Consider the following 20,305-nt stretch of genomic DNA (forward strand, 5'->3'; position numbering starts at 1 on the left):
AGACCAGGCTGACCTCAAACTCACAGAGATCCATCCGCCTGTCTCTGCCTCCCTAGTGCTGGGATTAAAGGCGTGCACACCACTGCTCAGCTGGGTTTGGGGTTTTTTAAACGGAAAAACTGCAAGCAGGGTGGCCCAGCCTTGGCGGTTTAGAATTGGTAAGGGCATGCAAGGAACCTTTGAGTTCGTAGGCTGGGGTCTAGGGGAATTTCAAACAATGGTTATCAAAAAAATCACAAGGAGGGGCTGGAGAGATGGCTCAGTGGTTAAGAGCATTGCCTGCTCTTCCAAAGGTCCTGAATTCAATTCCCAGCAACCACATGGTGGCTCACAACCATCTGAAATGAGATCTGATGCCCTCTTCTGGCCTGCAAGCAGACACACAGAATATTGTATACATAATAAATAAATAAATATTTAAAAAAATATTTTAAGAAAAATCACAAGGACATTTGTAGCCTGCGAGTGTTGTTCACCCAAATTTCTCACTGGTTGTCTCACCCAGGTGGGGTCGCCCTGACCAGGGTCCTGGCAGTTAGTAGCCTTTTTTGGAATATTTATGCCTTTGTTGGAGCTGAGTTCATCCCCTGGTTAAGTCCTGAGTTCTTTCTCAAAATGGAGTTTGTTCTGCTCCTTCACCTTGAGGGTAGGAAGAAGACTTGTGCTCAGTGTTGAGAATGTGTTTTTAGTGGAAACTGGCTATGAGAGTGTAAGGAACCAAGTCTCCATCTGTCAGCACCGTGGGTGGAAGCTGGTGACTTCAGAACTCGTCCCCCGACCTGTAGAGATGGAGCAGGGTCTCTTTAAGGACAAGTGGATTGAGTGAGGTCACCAATGGAAGTGCCTGGTCTGCCCTCACTAGACAGTGGTGATCTTATTAATATAAAACGCTGATAATATTACCCACTGTGAGTCCCACGCAGGCTGAGACTTCTCTGTCTTTTTTATTCTCCACTCAGCCCCCAGAGCTTGAGAGCGATGCTAGCGTGTAGCATAGTACCATTCAAAAATACTTGTTGGCTAAATGTACAGTCCAGAGCAAGCTGGCCCGCCCTCCCAGTGACAACTCTGACGTGCTGGACGTGTTTCCAGGGCTGTGACTTCTCTGCCTAGGGCGCTTAGCCTTCTGCACAGTCCCTTAATAACATAGAAATGATGCAGACACAAAATGAGAGTCAGCACCGGACAATTTCAGGTTTCTTTCTCTTCTCAGAATACGTTATTCTGAATTATTAGCTAGTCTACAGGCAGGCTGTTTGTAGTACAGAAACGAAAAGAACTGCTGGGTACAGTATATGCCTTTAATCTCAGCACTCAGGAAGCAGAGGCAAGCAGATCTCTGTGAGTTCAAGGCCAACCTGGTCTACAAAAGTTCCAGAAGAGCCAGGGCTGTTAAACAGGGAAACCCTGTCTCAAAAAACAGAAGACAACAAAACAGAAAGAAAGGAACTAGGTATGATGCACATGTCTTTATCCCAGCACTCTGGAGGCAGAGACAGGCGGAGCTCTGAGAGCTGAGTTCGAGGACAGCAAGGGCTACATAAAGAGACCCTGTCTCAAAAACAAGCCAACAAATCAGAGGACATAATCTGAGTATAAACCAGGCTAAAATACTGTGAAGACTGTAGGATTGGGCTGATACCTGGTTATCTGAAAGGTGGCGGCAGACGTGCAAAGATTGATTTTAGTCAGGTATGGCAGTATGTACTGTAACCCAGCACTTGGAAGGTGAGGTTAGAAGGTGAGGTGAGAATTTAGAGTTCAAAACCACCACATTAAACACTGTCACCAAGGAACAATAGTAAGGCCTAGAGAGAGGGCTCATGGGATCTTCCAGAGGACCTGGGTTGGAGTCTCAGCCCCCAGGCTGACAACCATCTGTGACTCCAGTGCACCCATGGGCACCATTCATACACTTGGTACACACGCATACATATAGGCAAACATCCACATACATAAAATAAAGAATTAATTAAATGAAAAAGAGTGAGAAGGGCTCTGCTGGTAAAGGCAGTTGCAGTGCAAGCCTGATGACCTCAGGTCAGTCCTGGGGACCCATTTAAAGGGGGGAAGAGAGAACAGACTCCTCTAAGCTGCCTTCTGCCCTCCTCAGGAACGCTGTGCTGTGTCATTTGCATGTGCATGCACACACATACACACCATCACAGTGGCACCACCATACCCATCCACACAGGAGATTTTTTTCTTTTTTCTAATTCTGTAACTTTATTTGATATTCATTGAGTTAGTTCTCATCCCAGGACTAATTCTGTAACTTTATTTGATATTGAGTTAGTTCTCGTCCCAGGTCACTGTAGAGGTTTTAATGTGGTTGTAGGACACAAGTTGCTGACATGAAGAGCTTGTCTGGTGAGTCCTCATCCTCATTTCATTTTTCTGGACAAACATACGGGATACAGTGTGGACCATTTCTTATTCTTTTAGACCAGATGAGCCTGGTGTCAGCGTGCACCCCTGAAGTTCCCTTTGCTTCATCGCACATTTCTGGATTTCTGGAGGGCCTGAGGGGCGTGTTTCTTGAAGCCCTCCATGGGTGTGCTCATGAATGTTGATGGTGTATTCTCGGTCACCTCTTTGTTGATGGCAGAATGTTGATGGTGTATTCTCGGTCACCTCTTTGTTGATGGCAGAATGGCTCATTTTCTTTCTTCTGCCAGACCCAAGTTGGAAAGGAAGGGCTCGAAGGATTGTAGGAAGGAAAACCGGGTGGCTGGTATCACTTCCAGATCACAGGGAGGTGGAGAGTGGAGGTGTAAACAGGCATATTTGGGGACTTAGTGATCTACCAGACTCCCACCTGGGATGGATAGAGAGGCACCCTGCCGAAAAATTATGGGCTCTGTCAGGATATATCAAATGTTCTCAAAGTAATCTCCCTGTTTTTCTTTGTGTTTTTCCAGGCAATTGATAGCATCCATCAAGTAGGCGTTTACTGTCTTGCTCTGGTGCCTGCCAACACATTACCAAAAACTCCACTAGGAGGAATCCATATATCTCAGACAAAACAGCTCTTTCTGGAGGGATCTCTGCACCCGTGTAATATCCTCATGTGTCCACATACATGTGTGACGAACTTGCCCAAACCCCGACAAAAGCAGCCAGGTAATAATCTAGCTTCTAGCTGTGACATTACAATGCAGCTTTTTGAAGGCAAATTCTTTCAGCGCCGTGGTGCGTCGGTTTAGGCTCTGTGCAGAGATAACAAGAACAGCATACGCTGCCCAGCAGCCAGGAAGACGGCTGCCTGTGGGAACGCTGCCCTGGCTGAACGTTTCTCCTCTTCTGAGTTTGCCACGATGGTCAGTGTCCCCCTAGGAGAAAGGGGTAAAGCGCGTCCTCTGGTGACAAGAGCAGCTGGTTTTCCGTGGGTGCCCACTAAATGCCATGCACTGGCTCTGCATCTTACGTGTGTGATCCTGAGTGTGAGCCGTGTGCTCGCTCTTAGTATCATTGTAACACACTGACTTTCTGCGGGAATTTCATGCCTAGAGCTACTCCTTCTCTCATAGCTGCTGAGGTTTGGTGTGGGCCTATCTTACCTCTGGGGAATAGGCATCTTCCGAGTTATAACCGGAAAATAAACAGCATGCTTTATGTTGGCCATTTTCAAGGTACAAACCAAAAGAATATGAATTGCCACATGGAAAAGAGAAGAAACACAAATCAGTTTCACCTTCTTGCCTGATTTCTCAGCAGACAAATGTCACGGGGCTGGGTGGAAAGCTAAGGTACTGATGTGACCGATTGATAGGCAGTCCTCTTTAAACATATGTCAAATTCAGTTGATGTCCTGTCTCAAAAAATTAAGAAGTCAGCCGGGCAATGGTGGCGCACGCCTTTAATCCCAGCACTCGGGAGGCAGAGGCGGGCGGATCTCTGTGAGTTCGAGACCAGCCTGGTCTACGGAGCTAGTTCCAGGACAGGCTCCAAAGCCACGGAGAAACCCTGTCTCGAAAAACCAAAAAAAAAAAAAAAAAAAAAAAAAAAAATTAAGAAGTCATGGCGTGGTGGCATACACCAAGACAGTGGGATCTCTGAGTTCAAAACCAGTCTGGTCTACATAGTAAGTTCCAGGCCATCCAAGGCTACACAGTGAGGCCTTGTCTCAATGAAAGAGATGAGGAGGGACTTAAAACTGGCATGGCTTTGCTAGATGTGCTGACACCTTTTAGCCTCTTGTCTGCTTAGAAACATCAAAGCCCAAACCAGGCCTCTCCAGTGCCCCCCTCTGCCCCCGGCCCCTACCCTGCATGGTGAGTAGAGGGAAAGAAGACAATGGGAGGACTGGAAAGGAAGGTGTGGCATTTGAGTCTATTTTATGAGGTGGCCGTTACTGACAGGTGAGCAGCGTGTGCAGTGATGAGGTATGGGATGCTTGCATGACCCTGCACTGCTCTAAAGTGGAGAAGTCGGTCACCGTGCTCGCTGTGGTCCACCGTCCCAAAGTCCTATCCCGCCCTCGGCCAGACCGTTAGAACTACCCTATCTTAGTGACAGTGGGCTCTGCTCGTGGAAATGAAGGGGTTATGGAGGCTAGCATTCTAGTTTTTGTGTTTGTTCATTGGTCTTTTGTTGGTTGGGACTACTGTTGTAATACGAGAAAGTCTGGATCAAGAAGGTTGTGTGGTTGATTAAGAAATGTAAGGAGCTGGAGAGATGCCTGAACACTAAGAGTCTTTGCTGCTTCTCTAGAGGATCTGTATTCAGATTTGAGCGTTTGTACAGGCGACTCACAACTGCCTGTAACTCCAGCCTCTAGGATTAACACCGTCTTCTGGCCTCTATTAGGTACCCACACATATGGCACATGCGTGCACTCACACACATAAAAATGAAACAACAGAAATGGAGTATCTTGACACACATTTCCTACATAGGCATATAGCAGCTACATAAAATGCACTTCCTGCAGCAGGATGGATTCGATTCCCAGCACTGAAGAAACACAGACCTGTTCAATCTCTTCTTCATCCTAAATCTTATTGCTTTATTATGAATAGAATCCTATTTTAAGTAGCAGTATAAGATTTTTTTTAATTTATTTAATTTTTTGAGATAGGATTTAAATGTGGTGGGCCTTAAATTCACGGTCATTATGCCTCAGCCTCCTAAGTGCTGGATTACATGCATGCTCACCCTGATAAACATATGATTTTTTTAATGAAATCATTCATGTTTGAGTAGATGCTTTTAAAATGTTCTTAGAGGTACAGTAGACTTTAAATTTTTCTTTTCTTTTTTTTGTGTGTGTTTTGAGACAGGGTTTCTCTGTGTAACAGCCCTGGCTGTCCTGGAACTCACTCTGTAGACCAGGCTGGCCTTAAACTCACAGAGATCCACTTACTTCTGCCTCCCAAGTGCTGGGATTAAAGATGTGCATCAACACTGCCCAATCCTATACATTTATTTTTATGTGTATTGGTATTTTGTCTGCATTTATGCCTATGCAGCATGTGAGTGCAGTGCCCAAAGCGGCCAGAAGAGGGTGTAGAATCCCCTGAAACTGGGTTATAGATGTCTGTGAGCCATCTTGTGGGTGCTGGGAATTGAACACAGGTCCTCTGTAAGAACATCAGTGCTGGGGCTGGAGAGATGGCTCAGAGGTTAAGAGCACGAACTGTTCTTCCAAAGGTCCTGAGTTCAATTCCCAGCAACCACATGGTGGCTCACAACTATCTGTAATGAGATCTGGTGCCCTCTTCTGGCCTGAAGGCATACATAGAGGCTGAACACTGTATACATAATAAATAAATAAATCTTAAAAAAAAAAAAAGCATCAGTGCTCTTAACCACTGAGCCAGCGCTCCAGCCTCCTTGTCTTCTAAGGCCACATGGCTATGACAAAGATCACTGTAGTTTGAACATGCTGGCACTGATGAATGGAGAGGGCAGGCGAATAGTGTGGGCGTAAAACATCAGAAAAGTAGTCGCTGGAGAAATGGTTCAGCAGTGTGGAACCAGGCCTGTCTTCCAGAGGATCCAAGTTCAATTCCCACCACTACATGACAACTCAAAGCTGTCTGTAACTCTGGTTTTAGGGGATCTGCCACCCTCTTCTGACCTCCTCAGCCAATGCATGCACATGACATACAAACAGGCAAGAAATCCACATCTAAATAAATAACTGAATTCGTAAGTGTTTTTAATTCAGAAGAGCAGAGAGTTAGGAAGACAAAGATAATGAGTGTCGAGTCAGCCTCACCGAGATGCTGTTGGCTCCAGTCATGGAAAAAACAGAAGCAGAGCCGAGTCTGTTTCTCTTCAGGTGAAAGGTTCAGAACAAGGCAAGCCTGGCGAGGATTGATCAGTCCTCCGCTGTGCTGTGCCACTTCCTGGCCTTTTTGTTGTTGTTGTTTTGTTTTTATCCCTTATTTTGGTTTTTTGAGACAGGGTTTCTCTGTGTAGCTCTAGCTGTCCTGGAACTTCCTCTGTAAACTAGGCTGGCCTGAAACTCAAAGGAATCTGCCTGCCTTCTGCCTCCCAAGAACTGGGATTAAAGCCATACACCACCACCACTTAGCTAAATACTTATTTATTTTTATTTTGTGTGTATGGGTGTTTTGCCTGCATTTATGCCTGTGTACCATGTGTGTTCAGAGGCCAAAAGAGGGCATCAGATTCCCTGGAACTGGAGTTAAATGTGGTGGTTAGTTGCTGTATAGGTACTGGGAACTGAACCTGGTCCCCTGAAATAGCAGCCAGGTGCTCTTAATGACTAAGCCATTCCTCCAGAATCTTTTTGTTCTGGTGACTTGTTACTGAACTATTGCTATAGGTGTGCTGCATGACAGTAGCCTTTGAAATAGCAGGCATTTGCTTTTCCCTCTTGGAGTCTACATAAGCTGAAGGTCACACTCAGAATTTGCCATTGTTCTCTTTGGAATGGGCTGTGGCCTGAAGTCCCAGCAGTCTCAGCTCAACCTCCTTACTACTGGATTTGCTAGTATAAGCCACTATGCCCAGTATGGGCAGTACTTTTCACAGGAAACATGACTGAAACGGGATGTCCAGCCAACCCACACAAATGTGGTTAGGGTGTCTATTTCTGTCACCACCTCCTACTGTTTCTTGTCTAGAGCAAGTCAGACCATGTCCAGCAAGTCAGTGTAGCCAAGTAGCATCCGGTGTGAGTGCAGCTAAGAAAAGGAGGAAGGTTCTGACAGAAACAACTGTGGCCATGAGTCTCCTTAGCAGCCTGCCTGACCTCTGGCAGTGTTTCTGCATCCTGACCAGCAGAGAGGAGAAAGCTGTAGAGAGAATTCCTTCTCCAAACAGATCTCACGGAAGTTAGAAGTCACGGGTGACCTTTTCTCCCTTGTCTCAAACTAAAGAATGCAGTCTATTTCAGGGTGTGTACAGACAATCTGGGTTGTCAGCAACTCTGAGTTCAAGGCCAGAGTAGTCTTCAGAGAGTTCTGGGTTGGCACAGTAAGAACTTGTCTAGGAAAAAGAAGAAGCAGATAGAAAACTGTGTTGTGTTATCGAGAGAGAATAGTAGGTAAAGTACGGTGTTGGCCTCAGGGAACTTTGAAAGTCTTTGTGGGAAAGGTGAGGGAGTGTCCTGGGAACTGCCTCCTGCCTCTCCATTCTCACTCTGACCCATCTGCTCAAGAACTGCACCCAGAAGACCCTTGTTCATGTGCTGCTGCTGTGGAGAGACACGTGACCACGGCAACTCTTATAAAGGGAAACCTTTAATTGGGCTCACTTACAGTTCAGAGGTTTAGTTCATTATCGTCGTGGCAGGAAACACGGTGGCATGTGACAGACATGGTGCTGGAGAAGGAGCTGAGAGTTCTACATCTTGATCTCAGGCAACAGGAAGTGAACTATGTTCCACACTGGGTGTAGCTTGAGCATGTGAGACCTCAAACCTACCCCCACAGTGACACACTTTCTCCAACAAGGTCACACCTCCTAATAGTGACACTCGCTATGGGCTAAGCATTTGAGCACTTGGGTCTGTGTGTCCAAACCTATTCATACCACCACAGTCTTATACCACAGTCTTTAAGGTGTTACTGCTTAGAGTCCACTTTTTAAATGTCACTCCTGGGGCTAGAGAGGCACTCAGAGGCTGAGGGCAGTTGGTGCTCTTACAGAGAACCCTAGTTCAAATCTCTGCACCACATTGGGTGGCTCACAACTACCTAGTTCCAGGGGATCTGATCCCCTCTTCTGGCTTCTGCAAACATGTACACACACATATACATATATATAAATAATAAAAATAAATCTTTAGAAACAGAAACAGCAGTTCTGTTTATTGCACACTGTAAAGCTAGTTCAGATCATTTTCACAGGTATACGCTGGATCCTTAATATGGAAAGGACTGTTTGGAGAGTGGCATATCTCATTTATTATGCAATTTTATAAGAAAGGATGGTGTCTTAAGATTACTTTGAACACTTTGTAGGCAAGCTGTTCTCCCATCAGAGTGTGGAAACAATCTCCCATCCTCAACTTTTTTATCTTTTATGGCAGACAGTTTAAAATTGCATTTTTTTGTGTGTGTGTATCAAAGGACAATTTGTGCAAGTAAATTTTTTCTTTCATTAATCCTTAAGCTGCTGACAAATAAATTTTTCCTTCAACCATGTTGATCCTGGAGATTAAACTTAGGTCATTAGACTTGTTGAGTCTTCTTGCTGGTCCCTTTTCTTTTCTTTTCTCCCCCCCCCCCCCCCCGCCTCTGGTTTTTCGAGACAGGGTTTCTCTGTAGCTTTGAGGCCTGTCCCGGAACTAGCTCTTGTAGACCAGGCTGGCCTCAAACTCACAGAGATCCACCTGCCTCTGCCTCCTGAGTACTGGGATAAAAGGCATGCGCCACTGCCGCCCACCTTTATTTATTTTTTATTTATTTATTATGTATTCAGTGTTCTGCCGTTACAGATGGTTGTGACCACATGTGGTTGCTGGGAATTGAACTCAGGACCTTTGGAAGAGCAGACAAAGCTCTTAACCACTGAGCCATCTCCAGCCCCTTATTTTTTTTTAATGCATTTTGAAGTAATTACAGACTTACAAAAAATTGTCTACTACTATGAAGTTATGGCATATTCTTTATCCAGTTTCCCTAAATATTCACACACACATATACCTTTTTTTTGAGTTCTCACTGTATAGCATACAAGTGCTGAGAATAAAAGACATTGCATATTAAGCATCATTATTCAGAACCTAATGGCAATGATGGTTTTGTGGTTTGTTCTCCGTTGACTCTAGATTGCAGACATCATGACCTTTTACCCGTACTGTTTGAACACTTTTTCCAAAGAAGCACAGAACTTTCTCCACTTGTTTTATTATAACAGATTTTTCACTCAGGTAGTGTGTAAATGTAGATGAGGCTGGCTGCTTGTTTGTTTTCCAATCGCTCAGACCCGAATAATCACACAGAAATTATTATATTAATTACTACACTGTTTGGTCTGTTAGCTCAGGCTTCTTGTTAACTGACACATCTTAACCCATTTCTATTAATCTGTGTGTCACCATGAGGCTGTGGCTTATCGGGTAAGGTTCTATTCTGGCATCTTTCTCCTTTGGCAGCTACATGGTGCCACTGACTCTGCCTACTCTCTATATTTTTCCAGCCTGGCTATATTCTGCCTTGCCATAGGCCGACGCAGCTACTTTATTAACCAATGTTAATAAAACGCACTCATAGCATACAAGGGGAATCCCACATCATGTCAAGGTTATGTGTTGTATTTGGCTGCCTTATTTTATCTTTAATGCAAAGACAGTTCTGGTGCCAGCAACAGGAAGCTAAGAGAGGACTGTGAGTTTGAGGCTTGCGATTTGGATTTCCTCATTTACTTTTAATAAAAAAAAAAAACTTCTCATTCCCTCTTTTAAAAAATTATGTATGCTTATATGTGTGTATGTAGAGTATGTGCACATGCATGCATTATGGCACACATGTGGAAGTCAAAGGACATGGTTCTAGAGATGGAACTGCTATCAAACTTGGTGGCAAACACCTTTACCCACTAAGCCATTCTCACTGGCCCAGCACTACTCAGATTTCTAATGATCTCGGGCTACATCCTGATAGGTGATCAGTTTCTTGCAGACCAGATACCAGTTACTGTAAGCACTCTTTTTGGGGGTTGTGTTGGTCATAGCAAATAAAGCTGTTTGTAGGAACCGATAGAACTGTGGACTCTGGCCGGGCGGTGGTGGCGCACGCCTTTAATCCCAGCACTCAGGAGGCAGAGGCAGGCGGATCTCTGTGAGTTCGAGACCAGCCTGGTCTACAAGAGCTAGTTCCAGGACAGGCTCCAAAACCACAGAGAAACCTTGTCTCAAAAAACCTAAAAAAAAAAAAAAAAAATTGGACTCTGGAGTACAATTGTCCCCATAGAACCAAGCGCAGTGGCCACCTGTGCCCCTTGTTCCCTCACCCTGAGTCTCCTGCGTCCGTTCTGTTTGTCTCCAGCACTTCCCAACTTTGTTCACAGCATGTATACCTTTTGGTTGCCTTTTGCACTGGAATACAGGCTCTTCGTTCCATGTCTGAAAGACCACATAATCCCTGACGTTGTTGAATGAACTTCTGAACCAGTTTGGGCCAGTCCAGAAACGTTTGGAAGTGTGTAACTTGAGTCTTCACAGGCTTGGTGTCTGCTTCTGTTCACAGGTGTCGGTCCTGCTTCTGTGATGGTTGGGAATCTGGTTGCAGGTAAACGCATAGCACAAGCTGCAGGAAGGGACCTGGGGCAAATTGAAGAGAATGATCTTGTGAGGAAGGTAAGTTCCAGATATGCCAAGTGTCTGCCAGTGAGCTCAGGATAGAGTGCAGATCTGGGTTCATTCCATGAGTCTTTGAGACTTGCTGACCTGAAGTCCTTCTCTCTGCTTTGTGATTTTAGCACCAGTTCCTGGCAGAGATTTTGCAGTGGCGAGCCCAGGCAACTCCTGACCATGTACTCTTCATGCTGCTAAATGCCAAGGTATTGCACTCGCAGGACTGGGGAGGGTTTGTATAGCATGTTCAAGGCCCTAGGTTCAATGGTGATGCATGCCTATAATCCCAGCACTGGAGTTAAACTCATTATCCTCAAACTATGTATATAGGTTACAAGAGACACTGTCTCAACGCAAGCAAACACATGAATAGAATAATTCATGTGTACTAAGAAAGTAAGAAAACATTAAGAAAGAAAGACTCTAAATATGTTTGGTTTAAGTCAATGCTAACATACCCTAAGTACCCGGAACACTGGGAGAGAAAAAGAAATCCATACATGTCTTTAGTTACCAGGGGAGTTTTCTCAAGAGAATCCTTGGCCTGAGGTGATGTTCCAGAGGCCAGGTCTGTGGAGTGTGATGTCCTCTTGACTGTGCTTGTTTGTGCTTGTTTCTTTCTGAACGTCAGCCCACTTCTCCTTCTCTTGAAAGGGAACTACTGTGTGCACAGCCAGCTGCCTTCAGCTTCATAAGCGAGCTGAGAGGATTGCATCAGTACTTGGTGACAAGGGACATCTAAATGCAGGGGACAATGTGGTATTGCTCTATCCACCTGGTAAGTGTTGGACTGGTAAACTGGACTCTGAACTGTTCTGAGATGACATATACCAGGAGAGGAGAGGATGGGAACTTGGGGCCACTGTCTGCTACCACAGAGGCCTGGTGCTCTGCACCACCACAGCTCTGCCTGTGCACTTGCTAGAACTGAGCAGTGGGACGGCTCTGCTGAGAATGTCTGTTTGCAGTCCCTCTGTTTCCATCAGTACCTGCTTCATACAAGGTCCTCAGGCCACATGTGGTAGCACACTGCTGTGATTCCAGTCCTCAGGCAGTAGCAAGGGGAATTAGTTACATAACAAGTTATAGACATATCTAGCCTGAGCTGTTTAACAAGACTTACAAATAGCCAACATTGTCCTAGCCCTCAGGAGGCTGAAGTAGGTAGACCTTTGTGAGTTTGTATGATGAGTTCCAGGCCAGCCAGAACTACGTGGTGAGACCTGTCTCTAAACAAACAACACCAAATAGCCAGGCAAGGAAGCACACACCTAATAATCCCACCCTTGGGAAGTAGAGGTGAAAGGATCAGGTTCATGGCCAGCCTCAGCTACACAGCAAGGAGAAAGCTCAGTAGGTTAAGTGATTGCTACAAAAGCATAAGGGCCTGGGTTTAGAGCCCCAGCATCCATATCCAAAGCCAGGCTTGGGTCAGTGAAGGAGCTTAGTGGGTAAAAGTGCTTGTCATGCCTGATGACCTGATGTTGATCCCAGGAACTCAAGGTAGTAGGAGAGAATCAATTCCCAAAGTTGGCCTCTGACCTCCACATGTACACATACACACACACATACACACACACATACACATACACTAAATAAGTAAGTTTATATTAAAAACAATCCAGGCATGGTGGTATGCACCAGCAGTCCTAACCTTGTAGAGGCAGAGGCAGATGGGTCCCTCAAGCTCCGTGACCATCTCATCATCTAGGCAAATTGGTGAGTTCCAGGTCCAGTGAAAGAACTTATCTCAAAATATAAGGTAAAGAGGCCAAAGAGATGGATCATCAGTTGAGTTCTTGCTACTTTTCCAGAGGACCAGAGTCAGTTCCCAACTTAGTGCCTCACAACTACCTGTAATTCCAGGTTCGATGCTCTGTTCTGGCTTCTGCAGACATCCACGCACATAGGTACCTGCTTAGACACAGACACTCACGTACACAGGCACATGCTTAGACACAAACACACACATGCACAGGTACATGCTTAGACACAGACACTCATGTACACAAGTACATGCTTAGGCACAGACACACACATGCACAAGTACATGCTTAGACACACACACATGCACAAGTACATGCTTAGACACAGACATACACATACACAGGTACATGCTTAGACACAGGCACACACATCCACAGGTACATGCTTAGACACAGACACACACATACACAAGTACATGCTTAGACATAGACACACATCTTGTGGAATAATCATTTTGTACAATGTGAAGATGTGTCTTTTCCAAGACACCTTCTGATTGGTTTAATAAATAGCCGAATAGTTGGACGGTGGTGGTGCACGCCTTTAACCCCAGCACTCGGGAGGCAGAGGCAGGCGGATCTCTGTGAGTTCGAGGCCAGCCTGGTCTACAAGAACTAGTTCCAGGACAGGAACCAAAGCTACACAGAGAAACCCTGTCTCAAAAAAGCAAAAAAAGAAAGAAGAAATAGCTGAATGGCCGATATCTAGACAGGAGTGGATAGGCAGGACTTCCGGGCAGAGAGAAGAAGAGAAGGTGAATGGCCGATATCTAGACAGGAGAGGATAGGCAGGACTTCCGGGCAGAGAGAAGATAAGGTGAATTGTAGTGTGGGAGAGACACGAGAACCCAGAGAGGAAAGTAAAAGTCACGAGCCACATGGCAGCATGTAGATTAGTAGAAATTGGTTAGTTTAAGTTATAAGAGCTAGTTAGAAACAAGCCTAAGCTAAGGCTGAGTTTTCATAATTAATAATAAGTCTCTGTGTCATGATTTGGAGGCTGGCAGTCCAAGAAAGCCTGATACATATGGTGCAACATGGAATGCCAGATGTTGTGATTCTTTTTATCGTTTTATTAAAAAAATAAAACTTGGGGGTGAACATTAGGGATTAAACGAGAGATCTGCGGAACAACTGAAGCACTGTTTTCCTCCTCTCCACTTCCCACTCCTATTCCTCCCCTTGTGCCCTTCTATCTCCCTCTGAGTCTTCCAGGCAACTCTTTGGTCCATCTCAGCCAGCTGAATGTGGACCGGCTCGGAGCATTGAACACAAACAGCTCTCCCCAACACACATGCACACACAAAAGTTTTGAAAAGGTAGAGCACAATGGAGGAGGACAGCCAGCTCCGGCCTCTGACCTCTACCTGCGTGTGCACACACTAGTGTCAGCTCAGGACAGAGGTGTGCATAGCATGCCCTGTTGCCTGCTGAGCCGTCTCACTAGCCCAATAGTCAGAATTCTAAGGGAAAAAATTTTGGGGGGTGGGGTTTGTTCGCAGACTGGGTTTCTTTGTGTAGCTCTGGAGTCTCCTGGAACTGTAGACCATGCTGGCCTTGAACTCACAGAAATCCGCCTTTCTCTAACTCCTGACTGCTGAGATGAAAGGCTCCACCACTGCCGGGCTCTAAGTGAAATATTTGAATTGTAAGATTGACACAAGACAAACAAAGATATTTGCATTCCCCTTCTGTGTCCCTTCTGTCCCCTCACTGGTATGCCTAGGCTTCATCGGTACTCTGTCCCCAGTGCTACATTTCACCGTATCCTGCTCTTTTCTCCCTCTCCTCCACTTTTTCTGTTGTTCTTTCTACACTGTTCATTTGTGTGAACACTAATAAGAATGCCTAGGAGACTGTCTGCTCTAGGAGGGATGTATCCTGTGTGTTTGCATGAAGTTCTCTTCCATCTGTCAGTAATGAGGTGGCAGGTCCCCAGTACTTCCTGAGGCTCCCAGGCTGCACTCGTTGACCCACAGTGTCTAAGAAATCCAGTTTTGCTGGGCGGTGGTGGCGCATGCCTTTAATCCCAGCACTCGGGAGGCAGAGGCAGGAGGATCTCTGTGAGTTCGAGGCCAGCTTGGTCTACAAGCACTAGTTCCAGAACAGGCTCCAAAGCTACAGAGAAACCCTGTCTCGAAAAAATTAAAAAAAAAAAAAAAAAAAAAGACATCCAGTTGCTTTTCTTGCAACAGCCTTTGAGCAAGGAAAGCTTGACAGTTCCTCCCTGTCCTTATTTCCTTAGTTAAAATCCTTGATTTCTGCAACCATTTTTCCCAAGTAATAGAAAATAAAAATCTTCTAAGAGCTCACGTCTCACCTTGAGGATGTACTCAGAGGCACAACACGTGCTAGCCCTGTCACAGCTCTGGGTTCCGTTGCTGGACCACCCAAATATATTTGTGTGGATATATTCCTTCCTTGTTTCCTGGGCCTCTTTATATAGTTTAAATTGTTTCCTATGCTTCCTTCTTTCTTTACTTATTTATTGTTGTGTTGTTGTTGTTTTAAAGATGGTCAGACTGGCCTTTAGCTATCACTACGTAGTCTAGGCTGATCTTGAACCCTTGGCAATATGCCTGCCTCAACCTCTCAAATACCAAGTGTGAGCCACCATGCCAGACTTTTTAGTTTTTGATAGGGTTCCTCTTGTGTATTTCCAACTGTCCTGAAACTCACTCTGTAGACCAGGCTGGCTTTGAACTCACAGAGATCTGCCTGCCTCTATCTCCAGGAGTGCTGGGATTAAAGGTGTGCATCACCATCGCCCAACAATGCCAGACTTACTATTTTTCTTAATTATTGGAATTTATTCTGTCAGGGTTTTGTTTGAATTGTGGTCAAATAATGCACGTGAGCCAGGTATGGTGATGCTCGCCTGTAATTTCAGTGTTTGAGAGACTGTGTCAACACCAAATGAAGCTGAGTGGCAGTGGCCTTTAATCCCACTACTTGTGAGGCAGAGGCAGGCGGATCTCTGTGAATTCAAGACCAGCCTGATCTACAGAGAGAGTTCTAGAACATTCAGGACTGTTATACAAAGAAACCCTGTCTTGAAAAAACAAAACAAAACAAAACAAACTCAACACCAGATGAATAACTAGCTCACACACCTGTCACATGGGTTCAGTTTCTTGCGGTAGCAGCGGCTAAGTGATTCCCCTGACAGTGCCCTTTGTCTTGCAGGCATCGAGTTAATCGCTGCATTCTATGGCTGCCTGTACGCAGGGTGTGTACCTGTGACTGTGCGCCCCCCCCATGCTCAGAACCTCACTGCCACATTGCCCACGGTGCGCATGATCGTTGACGTAAGTTCTTTCTATATCTGTGTCTACCCCATTTCATAGAATCACATTCAGACAGCTAAGAACTCCGATAACTTCCTGCTATATAGTGCCAAGTTGTCACATTTTTCTCCTAAGAAGTCTCCCAGCTTGGTGTGGTGTGGTGTGGTGTGTGTCTGTGGTCCCAGCACTCCGGAGGTAGATATACAAATGAGAGTTGTAGGCTAGCCTGGGCTATGTAGAGAGTCTATGTCCAAAACAAAGAAATAAACAGGCAAACAAAACCAGACTAACAGCTGTTCCCTTTTCTGACCAAAGTGGCCATGATCGTTCAGTGAATGGGAGAGCGATGGTCGAGGGTTGGGATGGTGCCTGTCGGTAGAGTAGAGCAGGGCTCAGTGATTTCCCGTAAAGCTCGCCCCTCCTCCCGTCTCAAAACAAGGGATGATCTGGCTGACTTGTTTTTATTGCATAAGAACCAGTGTAATTTTGCATGTCAAGTCCTCCCAGTCAGGTCACTTTGGGTTAATTTTGTATGTTTGGCATTAAAAGGTGCGTCGGGGGAGGGGCTCCCTGAGCTCCACCCCAGCTGAGAAGTTGATGGCTGTCAGAGGAATGGAAGTTGCTTTTCTTTAGGAGTGTGGCCACTGATAGGTTCCCATGTCCCAGTGATTGACCCATGCCTGTGTGCAGATGGGCAGCACTAGCTGGACTCAGTAGCTTAAAAGGAAGTTAATCAGCTGGGCAGTGGTGGTCGTGCACGCCTTTAATCCCAGCACTCGGGAGGCGAGGAAGGCGGAGCTCTGTGAGATCGAGGCCAGCTACAAGAGCTAATTGCAGGACAGGCTCCAAAGCTATAGAGAAACCCTGTCTTGGGGGCGGGGGCAGATAATTAAGTAATGAGAAATTATAGAAAGGGCATGAAACTGGGAGGGAGATTAGATACGGGGACTTGGAGGAGATGGTGAGGTGAACATAATCAAGACAGTGTATTTGCATATGGAGTTTCGAGAAAAAAATAAAGATGGAACTTTTAAAAAACTGTACAGGGCCGGAATATGACTCAGTGGTTGAGAGATTGTTAAGCCTTAGCAACACCAGAATAAACAAAATGCCCTGAATTTTGTCCTAGGGTTGATAGAAAGTTTTACAATATATGAGAATTGAAATTGAATAAATCTCTATTGTGTCATATTCTGAGACCTTTAACAGAAGGCAGCCTGGGCCAGTGCACTGACTGGCATTTGTTTCTCCAAGAGCTGTTGCTGTGTCAGCAGCTTCAGCCACAGCATAGAGCCACGCTCATCACAGATGATTTCATTACATTTTAATTCAGCAAAAATGTCCTTGTTAGCTCATACAGAGAGGCCTGGGGAAGCGCTGGGAGTTTCTTTCTGTTGACGCACTTTGTGGGTGAAAGTAGGTCATTTTGCTCTTCCTGCATAGCTGAACAGAGCCCGTTTGTGTGGGCACTTCGATCTGGATCCATGGCCAGATTGGTGTGCACCATAGGTCTGGATTGCACACACCAGTTCCGAATGTACCCACTATCTCCTCCCATTCCCTAAGCACTACAGAGTCCACGTCTTGGTTTATTAGGTCTTTATGAAGATTAGGATTGCAGGGTCCTTCCTGAGAGTATGACCGTTGTAGGCAGCAGCCCCTGTTAAAAATGCCTGGGAGAATTAAGCATGCCACATTTTCAGAAATAAAATCACAAGAGGGAAAGAATGAAACAACCCTGGCTGGTATGGCGAGCAAGCTACTTCTAGGAGCAGACAGCGCTAAGCCTTCTGGTATTTACTGCTGTCCCTTTGTTTCTAGGTCAGCAAAGCAGCGTGCATTCTCACCACTCAGACTCTGATGAGGTTGCTGAAGTCTCGAGAGGCAGCAGCAGCTGTGGATGTGAAAACCTGGCCAACTATCATTGACACAGGTGAAAGGAGTTGTCCAGACCTGCTACCATTCACTACCAGAGGTTTCCTAGAATCTCACACATTTGCACAGCTTTGGTGTTGTGACACCTTCATTGTCTGCTCACGGAGCAAAGCCAGATACCCCGTGTGTACTACCAACATGGAGGACACAGTAAAGCTACGTCCAAGAACTAGCCCATCATATGCTAAGTGCTCTCCAAACAAAGTATCTTGCTGAATGTGATTGCTATATCTATAATCTCAGGACTCTAGAGACTGAGGCAGGAGGATTATTAATTCAAGCCCAGGCCTTGCCACAGCGTAAGACCCTGTCTCGGGGTGGGTAGGGGGAAGGCAAATGGTGTTTCAGCATTGCATTGGCATCCTCCGAAGGTATCTGTATCTGGTTATATTTTATCGCCAGATACATGAGACGGGCTGGAGAGGTAGTTCAGTTGGTAGCTGTGGAAGAGTGAGGAGCTCCCTTTGATCTCCAGGAACCATATAAACAGCTGGGCACAGAGGTCTCGAAACAGGACCCTAGAGCTTGCTGGCCAGTCTAGCCTAAGTGGGAAGCCCCAGGTCCTAGTGAGAGAGAGAGAGACCCTGTCTCAGAAAAACAAGGGGTATGACTCCTGAGAAATGACACCCAAGGTTGACCTCTGGCCTCCAGTGGCACATAGACACATACACACACACACACACACACACACACACACACACACACACACACACACACTATTAAGACAGTCTGACCCTTGACTTGGTAGATGTGTTGTAATTTAAACAAGGGACTAGAAGTTAAAGACCTGGGCTCTATCTTGAGCTTCATAAATTGCTATGTAACCCCATTCTAAAATACTGTTGCTGTACCCCAAAATATCAAATTATCCAATGTGTTGAATGATATGAAAACCAGAATGTTAGCCAGGCGTTGGTGGCGCATGCCTTTAATCCCAGTACTTGGGAGGCAGCGGCAAGCAGATCTCTGTGAGTTCAAGGCCAGCCTGGTCTACAAGAGCTAGTTCCAGGACAACCAGGACTATTACACACAGAGACTTTATTTAATTGGGCAGTGGTGGCAAATGCCTTTAATCCAAGCACTTGGGAGGTGGAGACAGGAGGATTTCTGTGAGTTTGAGGCCAGCAAGTGAGTTCCAGGACAGCCAGGGCTGTTATACAGAGAAACTCTGTCTTGAAAAATGGGGGAAAAAAGATTGTACATGAATTTTAGTGATATTCAATCAGATTCAGATATGGGAATAGCTGGAGAACTGGGGGAACAGGGAGAGTGGGGTTCTACACGTAGACAGGACTTAAATACTGCTGCTGCTCTTGAGAATTCTCTCCAGGTTGGACAATAATATAAAGTGAGGCACGTAGAGCTTGGTATAATGTCCAGCTGTAGTGTGGGGCCATAGTGGTAACACATAACCAGAGATAGCCACCCAGTGACATGGAGATTTAAAATTCACGATGGTTTCTTAATCCAGAAACCAAAGGACTACCAAGGGGCATAGTTGAGCTAGGGACATCTTGATATTCTTGGTTTTGACTTGAAAATCTGGGATAAGGGCAAGCTGTCCTACCATATCTAGTTTTCTGGAGTCCCGGAAGTGAGCCCTGCTTGGGGCTCTGCATGTCAGGCGATTGTAGGCGTTTAAATGAGTGGAAGAAAAGAATTCCAAATTCTAGGGGAGGGAGCTGTCTAACTTCTTTTTTTTCTTTTTTCTGTTTTTTTTTTGAATTTTCGAGACCGGGTTTCGCCGTAGTTTTTGGTTCCTGTCCTGGAACTAGCTCTTGTAGACCAGGCTGGCCTCGAACTCACAGAGATCCGCCTGCCTCTGCCTCCCGAGTGCTGGGATTAAAGGCGTGCGCCACCACCGCCCAGCAGCTGTCTAACTTCTTAAGTAGCTGTGGTAAAATATTATGCAGAAACAGTGTAAAGAATGAAAGGGTGGTTCTGCTCACAGCTCAAGGTGCAGTGTGTCTTGGTGGGGAGTCCAGGCAGCAGGGGCTTGGGAGGAAGAGAGCAACGAATGATCACCTATGCCTAGCCTTTTCCTTTTTATGTGACTTAGGAACCAAACTCACATACGGTGCCATTCTCCAATAGGCACCATATCTGAGCTCAGTTACCCTAATCAGGATTATCCTATGCCCAGCATTGGTGGCCACACACACCTTTAATCACAGCACTTGGGATGCAGAAACTGGCAGAACTCTGCGAGTTCGAGGCCAAGGCTAACCTGATACAAATAATGCTCCCATGCATGTGCCTAGAGGCTGTCTCCAGGTGATTCCAGCTCCTGTCAGGTTAACAGTCAACACCATCACACCGTGCATGACTAATGTGACACACTAATCTGTAAGTGATATGTTTTAATGGGAAAAAGCATAAGAATAATTAATGCATCTTGAGTATATACACAATTGTTATTTTAAAAGTGCTTCATGTGGGAGTTAGATGGCTCAGAGGTTAGATAGAGTATTGGCTGCTCTTGCAGAGGTCCCAGGTTCAGTTCCCAGCTGACATGGCAGCTCATAGCCACCTGTTCCAGTGGG

General features: G+C 45.7%; 1 protein-coding gene across 4 annotated transcripts in view; it reads left to right on the top strand.

Moving 5' to 3' along the window:
* Dip2b (disco interacting protein 2 homolog B) overlaps positions 1–20,305 on the top strand; it is a 194,789-nt gene that overhangs the window by 153,239 nt on the left and 21,245 nt on the right. For all 4 annotated transcript variants that reach the window (XM_057791489.1, XM_057791492.1, XM_057791493.1 and 1 more), the window contains 6 exons: positions 2,922–3,123; positions 10,668–10,777; positions 10,900–10,980; positions 11,429–11,552; positions 15,727–15,848; positions 17,649–17,760. In XM_057791489.1, coding sequence (XP_057647472.1) covers positions 2,922–3,123; positions 10,668–10,777; positions 10,900–10,980; positions 11,429–11,552; positions 15,727–15,848; positions 17,649–17,760 — 751 coding nt within the window. The remainder of the gene's footprint in view (positions 1–2,921; positions 3,124–10,667; positions 10,778–10,899; positions 10,981–11,428; positions 11,553–15,726; positions 15,849–17,648; positions 17,761–20,305) is intronic.

Source organism: Chionomys nivalis, chromosome 17, assembly GCF_950005125.1.
Source record: "Chionomys nivalis chromosome 17, mChiNiv1.1, whole genome shotgun sequence".
NCBI classification, from domain to species: Eukaryota; Metazoa; Chordata; class Mammalia; order Rodentia; family Cricetidae; genus Chionomys; species Chionomys nivalis.